The 21,263-nt window shown below is 37.0% G+C and overlaps 3 protein-coding genes and 1 pseudogene across 3 annotated transcripts in view; all 4 read left to right on the top strand.

The window, feature by feature from the left end:
* Positions 1–2,115, top strand: part of LOC127635009 (tumor necrosis factor receptor superfamily member 11A-like) — an 18,104-nt gene extending 15,989 nt beyond the window's left edge. Inside the window, exon 10 of the mRNA XM_052114814.1 lies at positions 256–2,115. Coding sequence (XP_051970774.1) covers positions 256–569 — 314 coding nt within the window. The 3' untranslated portion in view covers positions 570–2,115. The remainder of the gene's footprint in view (positions 1–255) is intronic.
* Positions 2,116–4,130: 2,015 nt separating this feature from the next.
* On the top strand, positions 4,131–6,386 carry LOC127635008 (retinol dehydrogenase 11-like; annotated as a pseudogene).
* Positions 6,387–7,132: 746 nt separating this feature from the next.
* Positions 7,133–13,177, top strand: LOC127635235 (retinol dehydrogenase 12-like). Its single transcript, XM_052115126.1, has 7 exons — positions 7,133–7,321; positions 7,711–7,826; positions 9,080–9,235; positions 9,603–9,707; positions 10,291–10,500; positions 11,897–12,089; positions 12,240–13,177. The coding sequence occupies exons 1-7, from the start codon at positions 7,308–7,310 to the stop codon at positions 12,340–12,342; spliced, it is 897 nt and encodes a 298-aa protein (XP_051971086.1). The 5' UTR covers positions 7,133–7,307; the 3' UTR covers positions 12,343–13,177.
* Positions 13,178–13,991: 814 nt separating this feature from the next.
* LOC127635126 (protein transport protein Sec61 subunit gamma) lies at positions 13,992–17,487 on the top strand. The gene is made up of 4 exons (XM_052114925.1): positions 13,992–14,148; positions 14,720–14,825; positions 15,296–15,398; positions 17,336–17,487. Exons 2-4 carry the CDS (start codon positions 14,732–14,734, stop codon positions 17,343–17,345), a joined length of 207 nt encoding a protein of 68 aa, XP_051970885.1. The 5' UTR covers positions 13,992–14,148; positions 14,720–14,731; the 3' UTR covers positions 17,346–17,487.
* The last annotated feature ends 3,776 nt before the right edge of the window (positions 17,488–21,263 follow it).

The raw sequence follows: 21,263 nt of genomic DNA, 5'->3' as shown, positions 1-21,263 counted from the left end.
TTTCAAATTATAAAGAAAAAGTTCAAAAAGTATATGGACACTTTCTTGTAGTAAAACGTTAGTGGAAATTGTCCAGAGATTATGTGCTGAACTGCACCAATGGTTAACCTGCTACTGTAGGACACCTGTGTGAACTTGAGGGAAAATGTGTTAATAAATCTACTTAAAAATCACCTTAAGACCAGTTGGTTGAAAGTCATTGCAAAAATGGAAATATTGCTATTACTATATTTGCTGTCTTCCTCTGAACAACAGCACTGACATTTTTCCTATGTTTGGCAGGTCAGGTAACAGGAAACAACAACACTACTTTTATCTCCAGTGGGCAGGTAATGAACTTCAGTGGTGAGGTCATCGTGGTATACGTCAGTCAGACATCACTGGGCAGTGGAGGGGGAACAGAGGAGCCCTTTAGTTGTCCAGTTCAAGAGGAATCAAATGAGGACAGTTTCCAAAATGAGCCCAAATCTAACAAAGGCACAGCACCGCAGGGCAAGAATGGAGACATCCACTGTAAGAGACACTTGCCTGTACAGGAAGTGACCAATGACTGGTCGTGTCAGAAATAAAGACGTCAGAAACTACCAGAATATTTTCTACTGGACTGGAATTCATTTAAAAAAAACTTTTGTCTTGTTTCTATTTTTATAATTATTATTGATTAATGATTGGTGTATTGACTGCAACTAGAGCAGGGGTTCTCAACTGGTGAGGGGTCACAGGTCTTTTGTCGTCTGGGTCATGAAATGAACATGTTTATTAACTTTTAAAAGAGAGGAGGAAAATGCTTCCCAACAGGGCCGGTATTAGGATGCAATCTTTGGGGTGGGGAAACTGTCATAGGTTGTCTCTTCATCTGGATCCTCCTTTATCATTTGGCCGTCCAACTGGGGGGGACTGACTGTACAAGCAATATCAAGTAGGGCAATGCCATAGAGAAGAGAAGGACATAGCTGCAAGCAGAGCTCCAAAAAAGGGGTGGGAGCTTCAAAAAGCTTGCTGTGAGAGAGCCCCTAACCTAACCCTTTCTCTAACCCAAACAGTGTGTGGAAGTGACTTCCCCTTTTGGAGTTGCTGTGGTAACCCCACTCTCTTCTGGAGTAACTCCACCCTCTTGGAGATTCTGCTCCCATTTGGAGATCTTCAGGCTGCAGCTGTACCTAATTGGAGCTCAATGTATTCAGCAACGATGATGCAAAAGCCATGTGGAAGCCCCTTAAATCACAATTCTGCAGTTGTTTATGCATTTACAAAATTACAAAAATGTTCCTGTTCAGACTATATTGTTGGGCCTGTGCAATTAATATTAACAGTGACCCAATACATTTTAGTCTTTGTTTACTTAAGTACGATAAAAATGTCAGTATGGTGTTGAGTCAAAATCAGGGCCTTGAAGCATATCCAGTTGAGAACCACTGAACTACAGTGCTATTTGATGAAAAATGCTATGCATTTGTTTGCCTATGTATATATACCATATAAATTAGGTACTTCATGTTGTTTTGCAGTCAGCATTTAGATTATATCAGCGGTGCAGGTGCTAATGATTTGATGACAGTAAAGGTCAATAACATTGACCCTGGAATCTCTCAATTTCAAACAAACCCTACGTTGAAGAGCCAAATAAAGAGTGGCTTGGTGTGACAAGCGACCCGGGCCAAAGACAATGCTAACAAAGCCAGAGAAAGCACAATTGCTGCCACCAGAACAAAAGCGTGGCGTTTTTCACTTTCTCAGCGTGTGCTCCTCTTTTGGCCTTTTTTCTTGGACTGGAAATTGAGTGATCAGGCAGTATCTCATGATGGGAACCATTATATGGTGATTGTTAAAGCTCAAATAAGTTAGCAATTAAATGCAGTAGTCTCAGGATGTTGATTTGCAGTGTCTTTATATTGCTATGAATTAAAACAATCACTTGTACATGTTAAAGTCATTTTTTGTTTTGTTATTTATCTAACCTGACAGGTCGGTCTGACTGGAGCAGAAAAAGAAATTGTAATCATGTACATTATTTACAAGCATTAAATGTACAGGATATAGTGATTGAATTCCAATGTACTGATAGATGAGTAGTGATTTTGAAGTCTAACATTACTGTAAATAAAGCTTGTTTGTATGAAACTATTGCTTTTCCTTATATGAGTGGGATGGAATGAGAAAGCTATTTGGTTTAATGATGATCTGTGTTTACTGCTTGTGCATCACTAACCACATACATACAGTACTTTATGTGGCAAAAGCCCAGTCTTCCAGCAAAACCAATGTTGACACAATACTTTTAAAAATAGCAGGCAATTGCTACCAGCTGTCTCAAGCTCAATGCAAACATATACTCACAAGTACTTTGTTTAGCCACTTGAGGTGAGAATTTCACCAAAGAGAGCTGAATGTTTGGAGTTTGATTGGTATAATCACTGACTCTGTGATGATGCTAAGGGAACATAGACAATCATGAAGAAGTGTTGTGTTTTGCCTGCCAAAACAGGACGTTTTGAATGGTTCTTCTCAAAGCGCCCTCCTGCACATTTGGTTACTGGTTCCCAACATTAAATGTGTTATTGTCCTGCCATCTAGTGGACTACTAGTATAATTATAGGTAATAAATCAACTGTTTGTTTGCTCAGGTTTGTTGTAGTATTAAATTGCTGTTCCCGCATTAGTCTTAACCCAAAATCAATTTGAGGGGGGACTCCAAAGATGTGTGCCCAGGGGAGTAGCGGAATCATGATCTGGCCCTGGTAGGCAATTGGGATTCTGGGGGAACACCACTGGAGGAAAAAAAAAAAAAAGAGAAATGGATCATTCCATATTGGTCATTGTTAAGGTGGCAGTGATCCTAATACATAATAGTCATGTCCAAACAGATAAAAGGCTATCAGGTGATAGGAGAAGCCTAGGTTTGGACACAGATGCTCCTCTGGCTTGGCTGGAAACTACCTGATTTTTTTCAAGATGAAAGACTGAACAGACTTTCCCATCATTTCAGATCAAACAGTTTCGAAACACCCCTCATTGGCATCAATGTGTACCTTTTGGCCATTATAAGGTTCACTTGATTCAACGGTGGTTGCCTGCAGATATTTATGTGAAATTTAAAATAAATTCTTTGTAATCCTGTAAAATTAAGTGAAACATTTTGCCAGCGAGTTTCACAGAATATCTTCACTAAGTGTTGCTACAAGGTCACATACATGCTTTTTTTTTTATTAGCCTGGCCTTTCAGATACACGTGGAATATAAAGAGGGAATTTATTTTGCACACCAAACATGATCAATTTGTTCTGACCTCAAAAGAAGAAAGGGGATTTTGTGTCCATCCTCTTTATTCAAGAGCATTTATCTTGACACTCAGTATCATGAGTTGCTTTCAAAGAGATCATTCTTGCTTGTAAAAAATGTACAAGACTGGTTGGAAAATTACTGTCTTCAGGTAAGGATGCTTTTGTACTATTCTTTTAACTTAATAAAAAAATCAAACTAATGTTATGTTTTATCAATTAAATTATTAAGAACATGCCTTGTTTTCTTTTAATACTGTAAATGGTTACAATTCGAGGACTGTTTGTCTTTCCAGAACTCTAATTATTGGCATATTTTTAAACTGTGAAGAAAAAAAATATAAAAGTTTAAAAACGTATTTTATGGCTTTGAATTGAAACGTAAATTGAAACATATATTAAAACTGAAAGACTCTCAGGGAGCTTTTCGTCAAAAGCTGGTCATCTGATGTTTGGCTAGAAAACCGCTGTAGTGACTGGAGCAAACACTGGTATTGGAAAAGAAACAGTGAGCGACCTGGATAAACGGGTACTGAAGTACCGTACTGAAGCCAAATCAACATTCACTATGGATATAACATGTTGAGCTTTCTTTTAGTTTTTTCTTAGAGGATTAATTTAGATGACTGCACATAAACATGTAGTCTAACCTGTATATATACATATTATACTTTTTTTAAGACTAAGAACGATCCCTTTGTTCACCTAAATGTGAATGGGTACCAATTTTCATTTTTGGGTGAACTATCCCTTTAATGTGTGTGAGAAATTGTAACAGTAACAGAAATTGTATAAGAGTAACAATAAAAGCAATATCAAATTGTATCAGATTTTTTATGCTTCTGTAGGGGCATGGTTGATCCTGGCCTGCAGAGACATGGTTGAATTAATGAAGATAACATAAAATGTGCTTGATTTATATGAAAAATAAATGCACAACTTTGGTGAATTTACTTTAGTAATTCATTTAAAAAAAAAAAAAAAAAAAAAAGATATTACACTGCTCCCGTTAAGGGTCACCATAGAAGACCATCAATGATCTGCATATTTGACTTGTCACAGGTTTTACACCAGATGCCTTTCCTGACACAATCCCCACTGGCTGGGGTATTGTCTCCATTTCACTTAACCTGCATTTTTTTGGACTTTGGAGCGCCTGGAAAAAACCCACACGAACACGAGGAGAAAATGCAAACTCCACACAGAAAGGCCAAGTGTGAGGCAACAGTGCTAATCAATGAGACATCATGCCGGCCTGCACAAGGATTGCTTAAAAAAAAATTATTGAAAAAATTACTCAGAAATGTTAAATAGTTCTAAGTAAAAAAATAAAAAAAACTTTTTTCAAAAAAACAAAACTGACATTTTGTTAATCACATTCAGACATTTTTAAATCTGAAGTGTCCAAATACTTTTGGGGGCCAGTGAAAATGTATCGATGACCATTAAAGATGACATCATTCATACTCTGGTTTAATTTGGACCTGATCTTTTAAAATAAATAAAACATAACTTTTGTTTTTTTTAGCAGAAAAATCTCTTCATTTGCTGATAAATAATGATGGAGTGGCAATCTGTCTGTACTCCACAACAGCAAACGGTTTTGAGACATAGTTTGGAGTCAATCATTTATGTATAATAAAATGCACTTTTCATCCTTATTTATCTGCACTGTCATATAGTGTATAAGAATTCCTCTAAGCTATATTCTTTGTAAGCTATTTCTTCATATTTCATATGTTTCTTGTTTGTAGTATAGAAGCTATAGTGATTGTTCATAGTTGACATGCATTCAGAGATGAAGGTGTATGACTTCTTTTCTTCTTCAGGACATTTCTTTATCATGTTCCTTCTTATGGATCTGTTGAAGCATTCAGCTCCTCCCGAAGTGATGAATGTCTCCTCATTGGCTCACTCCATGGGAAAGATCCACTTTGAGGACCTGAACAGTGAGAAAACCTATCATCCTGTGAAGGCCTATGTACAGAGAAAGCTGGCAAACATACTCTTCACACAAGAGCTTGCCACAAGAGTGAACGGTAAGAGCATCATTTGATGACATATTAAAATACACTGTACTGTATGTAATAATGCATGCATAAATATATATACAGTCCAAAATGTCTGAGACCACATTGCAATTTTGGGATAAAAAAAAAAAAAAAAAATGTAAACCTGGAAATTACCAAAGTTTAATGAAAGGTTATGATGAAAAATTTGTAAGAAATATATATAAATATTTCTTACAAATGTTTCAGTCTGTGAAAAGCTTGAGAGCATGCTGTCATTAAAGCAAAAAAGGACAAACAAAATACAATTAGCAATTCTGATATGCACATATGCACAGGCTTCCATTTAAAATATTACTAATGCATTAACATGATCTCCTGACATGGTATCCTAACATCCTGACATGGGTGTCCCATGTCTTACCCACAAACATTCAAAGCAACAAGAGCATTCTTGCTCACTGCATATGGCTGGGATCCCCCCAATGATAACATTCAAGGTCTTAGGCTATCACAGAATTAAGTTAGCTTCTCAGTTCATTAAATGGAAATTGTTTATGCTACATGTAGTTACTGTCTCTTTCTTCGAGAGATGGGTGTAAATGTGTATGCTGTGTGTGGACCCGGGCTTAGTGAAGACAGACCTCATCAGACATTTGAAAAAGTCTCAGCAGTTCTTCGTGTACACATTTGGGTTTCTGATAAAAACTCCTGCAGAGGGCGCATATAGGCTACCACACTGTTTTGTACCCTTACCCTGGACCTGCCCACTTGCGCTTTCTACAGGTTTGTTAGAGCTACTACAGGTGTTGCTAACATTAAATGTTGAACTGAGAAATTAATAAACTCAATGCTTAATTATATTACAAAATTAACTTTACAGAACAACATCTTTCCTACTAGCTTGTTCAAATCATGTGGCGCTTTTGTGTTGTGTTAATGCTCTATTCCCCCACACTGATATGTAATAAAGTGATTTCTCTGGTGATCTCTCACAGTAACTGTGCTCTGGACCTGTGCTCCAGGGCGGCTAATGATGACAACACAGCAAGCAGACTGGGCTGCCAGCTGCCACCTTCTGGGGATTCTCTGGAAATGAGATGACTTCCAACACAACCTGTTGAACACGAATGCCATTATTGTCATTGTACCCTGGTTTCTCGTGTTGCCCACCTGAACCTTCCCTCTACACCTCTGCAAATGCACTTAAAGAAGTATTTCAGGTTTTTATTTTTACGTATAGGCTACGCATTTTAATTGTATAACACATTTCTATCAAACTGAATAGATAATTTCTTAACAAAACTAAATTGATAAAAGTTAAATATATTGAATAGACTGTAATATCTTTTGAATGTGTGTTATGCTTATGAATTGTTGTTCAGACTGTCCTTGACTTTGACTTTTGTTATGTTTTAAAAGTTGACAGTAGAGTAGTCTTTATACTATAAAAAATACACTGTATAGAAAATACAATAAGAAACTGAATATAGCCTACCAGAGTACATTGTGTGGCAGGGACGGATTACCTACCTGCCAATGGGGCCAGTGCCCAGGCGCCCTTGACTTCCGGGGATCGCCCTGGATCTATGGCTATACTATCTAGTCTAGTCTATCTATCTATCTATCTATCTATCTATCTATCTATCTATCTGTCTGTCTGTCTGTCTGTCTGTCTGTCTGTCTGTCTGTCTGTCTGTCTGTCTGTCTGTCTGTCTGTCTGTCTGTCTGTCTGTCGTAATTGGTTTATGTATCGTGTTGACGTCTAGCGGAATGTCTGGTGTTGCAAAATAAACATTTACAAGTTCAACGGGGAAACAGTGTGTGGGTCTACATTCTGTCCACCAAGTCATGCGAGCTGTGGGTGCACGACTAGGCTATATCACATTCTTTATATTGATCTCAGTCGTGTTTCATTGGCCAGAAGACAATGCTCTGTAGGGGAGTGGCTTGTATCTGGACTGCATAGTAATATTCCATTCATAAAATGTCAGAATGCTAGATTGCCTATAGTGGAACAATGCACTCAGTAAGGTAGGAAATGCCTTTTTCATGGATTTCTTTTCTTTTCTTTTCTTTTCTTCAGTGCGGTGGAATATTATGATACTTTCAGAAGTATAGCCTATATACTTATTGTGACATTTATAGATGGTCTTTGGAGCTTTTGATTTTTGTAAACATGATGACAACCAGCTACCAACACATTCTTGATTAACCATAAGCCATTTAAGCCATTTAAATTTGGATCATACTTGCAGACAATGTTTAGTTGGTAGACAATGTATTTCTATTACTTCGAAATTCCCTATAAACATTATGGGACAGATTTGTCTTTTCCCAAATGCATTTAACCATTTGTTTATTGTAAAGTTAATGCTACATTTGTAAACACTAGCATTCTATCTGTCTGTTATCAACTCCAGAAATTTCTTTTGTGGTCAGTGGAGTTCTTCTGTAAGGCTTGATGATAAAACAGTCATTATAACAGGAGCGAATACAGGCATTGGCAAAGAGACAGCTAGAGACCTTGCAAGAAGAGGTAAGAATCTAACAAATATCAGCATGATATGTTCACTTATCATCTCAGAATATAAATTCCTGATATATATATGACATATTATTGAATATTCATCTATAAATTGTGTACATTTCAGAATACACTTCCTCTTAACTCAGACAGACTTGGTAAAATGTTCTGTGTGATCTTATTTGTTCCAATCATTGCACATGTAAATCTGTGGATGACATCAGCTGGCAACCTTTTACAGGAAAAAACCATGCCATGTCTGTTGCAACAACAGAGAACATAAGCAAAATTTCAACTAACTAGAAGGGTTGTGGGAAGCCAGAATAATTGCAAAGAATGATCTATCACATTGTTTTATTTGCACTTCAGTTATTTATTTTCAATCTATTTTTAGTGCATGTTTAAAAGATTACTTCACCCAAAACGTCTGTCATTATGTACTCACCCTCATGTCATTCCAAACCCATTTCAAAAACTTTTACTGGTCATTTTTGCATACAACAAATCTGAGGCTTTCAAGCTTCAATGAATAATGCAAAAGCACCGTAAAATCAATGCAAGATGACTTGTGCACTGTATTCCAAGTCTTCTGAAGCTATAACATTCTTCAAAATGTCCCCATTCATGGCAGACTGGCCGAAAGAAAGTAATATGGGTTTGGAACGTCTTGAGGGTGAGTGCATAGTGACACAATGTATGTTTGAACTATTCCTTTACAGCTTTATTTATATGTGCATAAAAGATACTTGAATCTGGGATAAAAAAGAACAAACGCAAAATTAAATTTTACTCAGTGGTTCAATGTCACATATGGTGCAGCAAATGTGAACCAAAACAGCAGATATTTCATCTTAAAAACTGACAGTCTCTTGAAAGCTATGAATGCATGCTGATAAATAATTGACAGGATTACAGTAATCTGTCAAAGAGATTGGAAAACTGTACACTTTCCCACATGGGCCAGCTGCATTCCAACAAAGAGACTCTGATGCATGCCAACCAAATTGCTCCAAATAATATAATAGATTTTCTGCTCAGTAATTACCAGGCAAACTGCCATTGTGCTAGCTCACCAGCCTTACTTCCCTGTTTAGCACCATATTAATTAGTTATGTAAGGACATATCACAGCAAGGACATTTGCTGGAATATCTAAACATAATCATTCAAGATCCATGAAAGATGTCTGCTCTCCTTTTTTTGGCGTGAAATGTGACCGTTTGCGCTATATAGAAAGCACATTAATATCAACTTCTCAATGTTCAGGGGCTCGAGTCATCATGGCCTGTCGAGACTTGGAAAAGGCAGAGGGAGCCAGAAAAGAATTAATGGAGGATTCTGGAAACCAAAGCATTGTGGCCAATAAACTTGATCTATCAGATACCAAATCTATCAGGGCATTTGCTGAACTCATTAAGAAAGGTGCGTTAGATTTCTGATTATTAGTTTAAATGCAATGCACTTTAATGGGGTAAGCCAACATAGTACAAAATGTGTTTATCATACAAAAGATTACAACAATGTATAAACAAAGTAGTGTAAACAAAGATTTCTTCAAAATCAAACATTCAAATTGATTACAATTATTATTACTTATACATGATATATGCTTAGTTGGATTTTGTTACTTGCATTGAGCATTGTTTTTTGCTGCTGTTCATGACCCCTTGATAACAGACCTGTGACCCATTTTGAGTCACGACCCACCAGTTAATAACCACTGATCTATATGAAACTAAGTTGTCATGTCATTTGCTAAGTGGCATTGATTCATTATTTTGTGTTTTAGAAGAAAAGCAAGTCAACATCCTAATCAATAATGCTGGCATCATGATGTGTCCATACTCAAAAACTGCAGATGGCTTTGAGATGCAATTTGGTGTCAACCATTTGGGTAAAGACTTTTGGGTTTGTTTGTATGTTTTTGTGTGTCCAAATGTCATCTGATCCACATCTTAATACCTTACCACACGAGGGTTAGTCTGTGGAAGTCAGACTATCAGTCAAATTCAATTTCCTAATTAGTATCTAATCAATACTGCTACTTTGTCTGACCTGTAAACCAAGTAATTTGATCAATTAAAATGGCCTCTTTCAAATTAAGTACTAATTGTGCCTGGTTACACACTATTCCTTTCTATAAAGCAGCCTTGTTTCGCATGACAAGTCTCAGACTTCCTTGTAATGTTAAATAGTAACTCAAACAGAGAACATAATCTTTAAATTTACATGGCATGCATCTTAATTATTCACCAACCCAAGTTGGTTTCCTGTTTTCTAACTCCACTGCTCTTGCTAGTACCCAAAAACTTGTGTAATATACATCCTTTCCATATACATCCTTTTCCATCCATTTATTGAATACTGAATAGTGTACAAAAAGACACGGAGGCATCAACAGGACATGTAAGACAATGAAGGTTATGTTAGGCCAAGCAACCTCCTGACTATTTTCATCCTCCCCAAACCTCCAATAGGTCATTTTCTGCTCACTTACCTACTTCTGGACCTTCTAAAGAAATCTGCCCCTGCCAGGATCATCAACGTGGCTTCTGTTGCCCATACATGGGGCAGCATCAGTTTGGATGACATAAACAGTGAGAAAAGCTACTCTCCCAGGAGGGCTTACGGGCAGAGCAAACTAGCGAACATCCTCTGCACACGTTCCTTGGCCAAAAGACTGCAGGGTATGTGATCTTCATAGCAAGGGTGTCCGTGTCAGACTATACATGATTTATAAGAAGACAAACTATCATCCCGTTTGTCATCTTTTGCTCCTTTTTTATAGTCAAAACAAGTGGAAAAATTTACCAGTGCTGAAGAAGTAATCCACAGTATTTAGAATATGTTACTGACCTTAAGTAATCTAACAGAATGCATTACAAATGACATTTAACAGCATGTATTCTGTAATCTGTAGTGGACTACATTTAAAAAGTAACCCTCCCGACCCTGCAGACAACACAGTCTTCAGTTTGTACCAAAAATCTCATAATAGGGGAAATGTGTTCAGATGACCTTAAAGAAGTTGCACATGGAAGAAACCTTGGTTTGCCAGATCTAAAGTAACTGACTACACACTATGTAGCTTTTAGTGCTTACACAGTTGGAGATTTATAGATATTTTATTTAGTTAGGTTAAACTACTAGGTTAACAAGGACAGTGTTGGAAATACACTTACAAACAGCACCAAAATGTACCATGGTACTAACTGCCATAATATTTAATAAGTACTGTTTATGCCATAATACATGAAAATGTATTAGTACCATGTCATTTAGTACCATGGCTTGTTTCAAAGTACAATTGTATTACCATCTGATACAGGTCTGGATTGGTAATATGGCATACCGGGCATTTTCCGGTGGTCCTATGCACTTTGGAGAACTGGGAGAACCAGTTGTCCATCTGGAGAACTGGGCCGGCTGCGAAATGGGTCAAATGGGCCTGAAATGAGCTGCTGCATTATGCACAACAGCCACAAAAGGATGCATATTTTCATATACAAAGGGGGCAGCGATATGCAGAAAAGGACAGAAACACCCCTCAACAACTTTTGGGCTAGTTTCTATGTAAAATCCTTGGCCGACTTCTCTTCCCAGTCCACCCCTGATCTGATACCATTAAACTTTTATTTTGTACTTTATTTTTTTTTTTAATTGTGTAGATTTTCTCCCCAATTTGCAATGCCCAATTTCCATTGCGCCCTAAATTCTCGTGGTGGCGTAGTGCGCATTTGGTTGAGCGCATTACCGCAGAGACCAAGCGTGTGTGGAGGCTCATGCTATACTGCGCGGCATACACGCACAACTCACCAAGAGCGAGAACCACATTATAGTGACCATGAGGAGGTAAACCCAACGTGACTCTACCCACCGTAGCAACCGGACCATTTGGTTGCTTTGGAAGCCTGACTGGATTCGAACTTGCGACTGCAGATGCCCCCCATTAAACCTTTTTAAAGAGAAATGTAGCTACCCTAAAAACAATCAGAAACACTAAATAATGTATAATTGACATTAGTGTATGTGATTTGCTCCATAAAGCTCATAAGGAAATTACAAAACATATTTATGTTGCAGGCACAGGTGTGACAGTTTACTCCCTCCATCCTGGTGTGGTGCAATCAGAGCTGTTTAGGAACCTCAGCAAGCCTGTGCAAATAGCATTCAAGGTCTTTAGCCCTTTTACCAAGACCACTGTGCAGGGGGCCCAGACAACCATCTACTGTGCTGTAGAGTCAGAGCTGGAAAAGGGAAGCGGAGGATACTATAGGTACAGAGTATTATGGGAAATAAAACTTAATCTACCGTTGCATTTTTGCTTTACATGCACAACATACCATGTAACAATCACAATTTCACTTTACATTGGGAGGTTGTAGAATACAATCTGTCAGTACTAATAATGTATTTTGTTTAACAGTGACTGTGCCCCAGCGAGCTGTTCAAGAGAAGCTTCAGATGATGAAATGGCTCAGAAACTCTGGGAAATCAGCTGTCAGATGCTTGGCATCACATGGGACTGAAAGAGCATACACAAAATCTCTATCATCAGTCTTATGAGAAGAGTGGAATGAAAGCTTTTGTACTAATGCCATAGATAATGTAAACTGTAGTAGTCATACAATCATGACTGAATCAGCACTATGTTTTAAATTGTTTTTACATACTTTTATAATATCTTTATTTTTTCCCATGGCTAAATTGGTGTAAATTGTGATGAAGTAAAATGAGTACTGGTTTGGAAAATCTTTTTATTCTATGAACATTTTTTGCATTTAGTTTATTTTTGGTTGTGTCTAGAAGGTAACCATCCAGATGCTGAAAATCTCATGAGAGTCACATGCAACGTTCACACACTTTGTTTTTATGTTTATTTGGAGTCTCACTGAACCCTGACAACTACCCCTACCCTAACCGTAGTAACAGAAAATGTGACTCTCTCAAATGATCTTTGTGTTGCCCCCAGGGGCGTAGATTCCAGGGGGGATGGGGGAGAGGTAACCCTGATTTTCAATCACATTAAATCACATTAACACCAAATAAGACTTGGTTGTTGACTGGCTAAAATCTTTCAAAATATTTTCTGTCGCCTGTACAGAATCCGAATGACTGATTTGCAAATGAATCACTTTTTTAATTTTTTGTTTTGTGAATTGCTCAAATGGGTAAACAAATGGCCTCTCGTGTCAAAAGGAGTCATTCAGATGGCTCCCGCACAATGTTTTAAATCCCAAAATCACCCCTGAATTCTAACCACAGTTTATGAAGGTCCATTCAGTAATTGTTTACTCATTAAAAAGTTTTACTTCTAAAGGAATTACTAATAGACAAATTTTGAAACATATGTATAAAACCATGAGCACTTACATGATATGAAGTCATATTATTAACCTAATAAAATAAAAGCTGTTTTATTCTACATGGAGAGGGTCCCCTCATGGGGGCTGCCATGTTAGAATTACATGACGAGCTGAATACTACTTACTTAATCTCAGTAACCTCCCTGTTATTGGACAATTTCACTCATGGATTAAATTACTCATGACTGATCTATGAAAAGGGATTTTCTAAAATGGCATCTTTAACAGAAAACTACTGCGTTTGAATGATGTTGCATCCATACCTGTCAGTGTGAGTCCAAGATAGAATAAACTAAAATTTTCTGAGAGACAGTTCTGACTCAATGCAGGTGATATAATAATTTCATTTAATCTTAATTCCGTTGTGTTGTGGCTTAATTTTTTTGTGTCGTACGTGGCTTATTTTCCTTGTGTTGTGGCTTTTCTGTTGTGTTGTGGCTTATTTTGTTTGTATTGTGGCATTTATGTTGTGCTGTTGCTTATTTACATTGTGTTATGGCTTATTTAATTGTGTTGTGGGGTTTCTGTTGTGGCTTATTTTGTTTGTATTGTGGCTTTTATGTTGTGCTGTTGCTTATTTACATTGTGTTATGGCTTAAGCCTACTTCCATTGTTTTGTGGCTAATTTTCTTTGTGTTGTGACTTAATTTATTTGTACTGTGGTTTATTTCTGTTGTGTTTTCAGTTTTTTTAAATAGCTGAAAATGAAGCTAATATTTGCTTTGTTAATTTTGTTGAATTGTGCACCCCTAGGTCACCATAGGCCGTGTGATCGTCAAGAATGATGAGAACATCTAATTGCATTCTAAACTCCAATCACTAGATGGCAGTGAGCAACAGCTGTGAGCGAGTGCGCATGCGACTCTCTTAGCGCTACGTCAGTCTTTCCGCATTTAAACCTACGTGGCTTTACACACAGTTTGTCACATTCAGCTGAACATTACTCCATCCTTTGATTAGCCAACACAGGTAAGTGTCTTTTTCCTCAACTTTAACTTTTCAGTGGTTTGTATTTGGGTTTTAGTGACGAATGTGGTTGGAATCTGTATAAAAGAAGATACACATTTTTGGCCTACGGAGGACGTGGCTGATCTGAGTTTTTGTAAACAGTAATTCTTACTAATCAACTGCAATTACTGGTCTTATTTGATTTTTATTAACGTTCCTTCCCGTTCAAAAGCTTAAGATCTACTTGATAACCAAACGAAAATCCGTTTCCCCACTAACGTTTTCATCTAGATAATGTGACGGTAGCAACATCTTAACTAACTGCTATTAAACCAAACAGTAAAACTACAGGTAAAACAAGTCATTAAAAGCGACAAAATTGTTCACTTACGGTACGACATTTTTTTTTTCCTGTGTCGTGTTATAAGTACGAAGTAGTTATTTATTTATTTTTTTTTAGATATGGTAGTGCGTGGCGCAGTTTCCTTCAACATGCTTATGTGTACTTGATGTTGTTATTAGTCTTGGATAATGGTGAGTCAGGCCACGCTGATGAGTAGTTCTTGTTCTGATCAGATGTTTTTGTTTTCAGCCTCAGCTCAACATGGATCAAGTCATGCAGTTCGTGGAACCTAGCAGGCAGTTCGTCAAGGACTCCATCAGACTTGTCAAAAGATGCACAAAACCAGACAGAAAAGGTATGGCAAGCACTTCTATTAAATCTTTCTAATTTAGAAGGGTTGGAAGGGTGCATAAAGAAACTTTTATATGGTTATATACTCTTTCATTCTGATAATCGGTAACAAGAGAAAGTCCTTTTTATGTATTTAGTTATTTTGCAATAATGTTAAAAAAAAACCTCAATGCAGACAAAAAGCTCAAATAAGCTGAATCAAGTATGTATATACTGCACGTAATGCAAAGTAAATGCATATCCAAAAAGTGCGGTCTGTATCCAAAACTTTGGTCAAACATTGTGTTATGTCCATAGACCATTTCAGGTACCAAATTTGCAAGAATTTATTTCCAGTCATATTAAATGGCCTTTCTTTTCAATCACTACAATCCTAAAACAATATGCAGTGTTTTACTGGTCTCAGAATATTTAATATTACATTTACTGAAGAAATTGTTGAAATACACTAATATTTTTTTTTTCCCTGCTTAGAATTCCAAAAGATTGCTATGGCAACAGCGATAGGATTCGCCATCATGGGCTTCATTGGATTCTTTGTCAAACTCATCCACATTCCCATCAACAACATCATTGTGTAAGATTATTTACATCAACTCAGTTTAGTGTAATTCAACTGGTTGGAGTTAATGCAAGGAACAAAAAAGCAATGCACCGATCAACCACAACATTAAAACCACCTGCCTATTATTGTGTTGGCCCCCCTTGTGCCGCCAAAACAATGTCAACCCGCATCTCAGATTCTGAGATTCCTGTTGTTCTTATCAGAATTTTACAGAGCGGTTATCTGAGTTACTGTACACATTGGCAGTTTGAACCTGTCTGGCCATTCTCTGTTGACCTCCCTCAACTACAAGGTGTTTCCATCTGCAGAATTGCCGTAGAGGGTTATCCCAGAAAACAGGTTAAGTGACTTACCCGTGTAAGTTTACTTTTGAGTAAGCGGATGACCTCAGCTTTCTGTTCCAAAAACTGAGGTAACTTTCAGGGTATGTTAGTAGCCATAACAACTTGCACTCTGAACATAACCTGCTCTGGGGTAGAATTATTAATTTATTATTATTATTAAAGCAATAATATGTAAACTGCAATTTTTACTTCACAAATATTCTTTACTCTGGCATTTCCAGTCTCTCACACTGCTGATTTTCATTCAAATGTGAACAATGTCTACATTGTGCTTTAACTTTTAATGAGAAGTCTTTAATACTGTAACATGTTTAATGCAGAACACATTGGAAAGGCCTCCACACTCTTCACTGCAAAGACAGGGCTTTATGTATTTATATTTAGCCCTTCTAATAAATAATTTTTATTCTATACATTTTATAGAATTAAATTATTATAGTACCCACATTCTATTTACAGTTCCTTCCGTCAATGAATATAAATGTTATTTATAAAATGCCTTTCCACTGGATCAATATGTAGGTAATGTCTGCCTAAAAGCTTAAGCAATCACTCGTTATTCTTCACTAACTAGATAATATGTGAATTTCATGGACCACAGATATAGCATGAAGGTTAGAGATTTCATGTAATGTACATATAAATGCACACATTTCCAGACTTGTTCGTTGTCACCCACAGTGCCCTCATTAAGCTGGTGGACAGGTGATTGAATGATATAAATATAAGTTTCTTATGCTTGGCCTCTATCAGAAGCTGTACATGGTCCATCTCTGAATTACATTTTTGTTCTACCATATTATAGGGACATTTTACAGCTTCTATTAGCAAGGAAGAGATGCGTTCTGTTTCCCTAATGCTGAGATAATGAACATCTATAACATATAATTAGACACATGATCTTAAATTTAAAAAATAATTTCATTCAGTACCAAGTTGCTGGAGGCAGATGGACCCTACAATCATGCCACTAGCTGTCCAAATCACTGAGATCTCATTTTTTCCTCATTCTGATGGTTGATGTGAACATTAACTGAAGCTTCTGACCTGGATTTGCGTGATTTTATGCACTGCTGCCGCATGATTGGCTGATTAGATAATCTGGTGGATGGTTGTTGGTGCCAGATGGGCTGTTTTGAGTATTTCTGTAACTGCTAATCTCCTGGGATTTTGGCACACCACGATCTCTAGAATTTACTCAGAATGGTGCCAGAAACATCTAGTGAGGGGCAGTTCTGTGGACTGAAATGCCTTGTTTATGAGAGAGGTCAACAGAGAATGGCCAGACTGGTTTGAACTGACATAAGTCTGCGGTAACTCTGATAACCGCTCTCTGCAATTGTGGTGAGAAGAATAGTATCTTAATGCTATTCTGAGTTGTGGGCTTGTGCTGTTTTGGTGGCACAAGGAAGACCTACACAATATTAGGCAGATGGTTTTAATGTTGAAGGTGATCAGTGTACATTCATAAAGCATGTCTCCATGAAAACTCAATGTCTAATACTTTACTACTGTATGGTGATTGATGCTTTGATCTAGATTTATTTTTTTTTGTACAACTTTAAGAATTCTTTGTTGCATTCAGTTTTTTTGTTTTGTTTACAGTGGTGGTTGAATCTGCTGCATTGTGAAGCCATACAGACCCTCGGCTGCCTGAAACGTTGATGGATGATGAACTAACTGTGGACATTTGTAAAAGAAAAAATGGTGATTTAACATTTATATTTGCCTGTGTTAATAAAACAAAGGTTTCACTACTTATTTTCATTAATAAAAGGTTGTTAGTGCTGATTAAAAGGCACTTTTTAAAGGCTTGGTTCTCAGGTGGAAGTCTTTTAATTCCAATAAAAGAGGCTTGGCGGCGGCGGTGATGATGACAGGTTTTCGGCCTTCTTTGCGGTCATGGCCCTCATACATTTTGGAGGTACTCACTAGCTGCCCAAAAGCCAATACTTGATTGTCTATAAATGAGAGCGGAAAAAAACCTAAATAAGTAGAGTTTGTACTTGAAGTCTTTGGTCCTGTAGTACACCCCAAAGAGCTAAAGGAAGGAGACCCAAAACATTATATTCTGTAACCATTTGTTCACCCAATTGATGTTCCAAACCCATATGATGGGTTCAGTGGATCACAAAAGATGTTAACCTCAGTTGCTATTTACTTCAATTTTATGAGAAAAAGATGCAATAATATTGAACGTAGAGGGTAAAATCTTTGTGTTAAACAGATTCAAACAACAAAATGACGAAATTTTATTTTAAGCTACTTACTGATCTGAGGCTTTTCACAAGATCAGGGTGTGAGGAAGGACAGGGGTGGAAAGGATAAAATGTGTCCAGGTGTCTACCAAAAAAATGTTTTGTTAATTGGGAGCACTTTGAATCCATTAAAGTGCAGTGCTTTTTAATTAAATTGGCCACCTGAGGCTTCTCACCAGACCTGCTAGGGGTACTTGTGGAGGTGTTCTAATGAGAGATAGTACGTACCCTCATAACTTTGTGGGAACGACAATGTTATGAGGTTGGTCTCTGGGTCTCCCATTCATTTTTGACTGTTCACTGGAAACCCAGAATAGCCACATGCAGTAGTCTGGGTGCCAGACAGAGTTAAATGGCCTCAGCCATCCAGAAACAAAGGCATTCATGTATCTTGATCACAGCATGCTATTGGACAAGAGGAAGTCACTCAAAAACAATCCAAAAGTCCAAATTATGGATTTTCATTGGTGGTCCAAGTCTGGCACTTGACTTAAGTCATTTATATGAGGTCACTGAAGCTGAAATGAGATTGAAGGACTATTAGGAACAACAGCAAGTCTGGTGAAGACTGATATTTCACTCTTCTGAAATTTAAGCTTTCATGTGAAAAATCATTCTAAGACAGATTTCTAATCTTTAGTATAACACATATTGCCTTTTATTACATCATTTTACAACACCAGCTTCTAAACTACACCAAAACTCATTTGATCCATTTATTTTGCCAATAAAGGGTTAGTTCACCCCAAAATTAAAATTCTCTCATAATTTCCTCACCTTTGTGCCATCACAGATGTGTATGACTGACTGACTTGGTCATACAGATGTGTATGATAAGTATTTCTCTGCTCTGTATGTTCATACAATGCAAGTGAATGGGTGCCAACATTTTGAAGCTCCAAAATCCACATAAGGGCAAAATAACAGTACTCCAGATGACTCTGGTGCTTAAATCCATATATTGTGAAGCAATTTGATAGGTGTGGGTGATAAACAGATCAATATTCAAGGCCCTTTTCTTTTTTATATATACTGTATATATAAATCCTCCCTGCTCAGTCAATTTCCACGTTCTCATTCTCCTTCAGTTTTTGGTGATTCACATCCTTTGTACATATCGCCCCCTAATGGGCAGGGAGAAGAATGTATTTGAAATTGATCTGTTTCTCACCCACACCTATCATTGTCTAAACGCACAGATTTAAACACTGGAGTCTTATGGATTACTTTTATGCTCTCTTTATATATATTTTGGCGTTTCAAAATTTTGCCACCCATTCACTTGCATTGTATGGACCTACAAAGATGAAATATTCTTCTAAAAATTTTCATTTGTGTTCTGTAGAAGAAAGAAAGTCCTACACATCTGTGATGACATTTTCATTTTTGGGTGACCTATACATTTAATCCTTCCCTTGCCACAATTAGGTCTACAGTGAGCTTGTAGTGACCCTCAGTGACGGAACTGTGTATTGCAACACCCTCAAGCCTCAACATGTTTGCATGAACAAAAACTCTATGTGCTAATGAACATTTAGATGAAAAATATATGTGCCACAATGAGTAAAACAAACAAAACACACAGTCAAGGCAGAAATGATCTTTATTTATTTATGAAGGGGCAACATTTCTTGCCTGGAATTAATTCATAGGAACATTTTTATCCATTTCTTTATAACAATATAAACTCACAGGTTTTATCCATCCTCTCTGTCAAATAATTCAATTTAATCAATCCATTAAGGTACATTCTCAATCAAACCAATCAAGAGGCCGTTACTTATAAAATCAACATCAACTCATCAAATCTACATCAGCTCATATTTGATTTAATATCTAAATAACTAGATACATTTGAGTGGCATTTGTGCTGCAAACCTGTTATGTTCTGACTTTGGTCTATGGTATCATTGTGTTATAATTATAAACACTTCTCACTCTCTATTCACTATTCAGCGTTAGAATCTTTTAATCATCTATGCTGAGGAAGATGTAATTACATCATATAATAAATACACATAACAAACAAATGAAAATGGATTCCCCTAGCAACAGAAAACTAATTTAACAAGGCATTTGAACTTGTTCTGCTTTACTCTAAGGCGAGTGAACAGACTTCAAAGTGTAAAGAGCTATCACCAGACTTAAAATGCAGCCGTGACAAGAGGAACACACACACGCACACACACACACATGCACACACACACCAGCTGTCCTGTTTGAGTAAAAGGACAGCTGTTAGTTTGAGGCTGATTTAAGTTTACTTTTTAATCTCATTTGGAAAAAGTTTTATCTGTCTTTGTGGTAGATTGAGTGATACTTAAGGAATAGTTGACTCAAAAATGAAGATTCTGTCATCGTTTACTCACCCGCATGTTGTCCCAAGCCTAAACTCCATGACTTTTTACTTCTGTGGAACTAAAAAGTTGAATTTTTGAAGAATATCCTGGCCATTCTTTTCTGTTTAATGAAAGTGAAAGAGCCTAGGGCTGTCAAGCTGCCAAATAAACAATACCAAAACAAAATTCAAAGCATAATCAAACTTGGTTACTTGACACTTAATTATCTATAAAAATTGGTCACTTGGCATTAACATCATGATATCATTAATGTTTCTTTTTTTTCCAGTGAATAACACTTCAATTTCTGTCTGTTTGTCAAACAATGATATCACATAGTTTCAGAAGACTTAAAATATAAGTCATACAGACTACTTTTGTAGATGAATATCCTAGCCGCTCTTTTCCGTTTGATGAAAGCAATAGAGGACTGGGGCTGTCAAGCTGCCAAAACACAACACAACAAAAAAGAAAAGCCCATGTGACTTGTGCACTATACTTCACATTAGACACACTGCATCAGGTTTGATGACTTTGAGGTTTGATTACAAGACATGGAGAACCAGTGGCATTTGGTGACATAGATGCCAAACCTGATACGACATGTCAAATTGTGCCATATTTGATTTGAGAGCCACAGTAAAGGATAAGATTTTTAATGAATATAAAAACAGAAAGCTATCGTATGACTCCAGAAGACTTGTAAGTTATTTGGAATTAGACTTGAAGTTGGACTTGGAGTCCTATAAACCTCTTCTGATATGATATTAAAACTTCAATGTTGCTTTTTTGTCATTTTGCAGCTGGACAGCCACAGTCCTCATTCTCTTTCATTTAATTGAAATGAACTTCCAGGATGTTCTTACAAATTTCTCTTATGGGTGAAAAAGCAAGTCATACAGGTTTGGAACGACATGAGAGTAAATGATGACAGAA

This window comes from Xyrauchen texanus, chromosome 42, assembly GCF_025860055.1.
Source record: "Xyrauchen texanus isolate HMW12.3.18 chromosome 42, RBS_HiC_50CHRs, whole genome shotgun sequence".
Lineage (NCBI taxonomy): Eukaryota > Metazoa > Chordata > Actinopteri > Cypriniformes > Catostomidae > Xyrauchen > Xyrauchen texanus.
This window is presented reverse-complemented; position numbering and strand designations above follow the sequence as displayed.

What these genes read in the sequence shown, in the direction of transcription:
- LOC127635126 (XM_052114925.1), top strand. Translation starts at nt 14,732, where the DNA reads ATGGATCAAGTCATGCAGTTCGTGGAACCTAGCAGGCAGTTCGTCAAG. An exon ending in CACAAAACCAGACAGAAAAG is followed by an intron (nt 14,826 to 15,295) that starts GTATGGCAAGCA and finishes TTCCCTGCTTAG; the next exon opens with AATTCCAAAAGATTGCTATG.
- LOC127635235 (XM_052115126.1), top strand. An exon ending in ATTTGGTGTCAACCATTTGG is followed by an intron (nt 9,708 to 10,290) that starts GTAAAGACTTTT and finishes AACCTCCAATAG; the next exon opens with GTCATTTTCTGCTCACTTAC. An exon ending in GGAAGCGGAGGATACTATAG is followed by an intron (nt 12,090 to 12,239) that starts GTACAGAGTATT and finishes TTTGTTTAACAG; the next exon opens with TGACTGTGCCCCAGCGAGCT.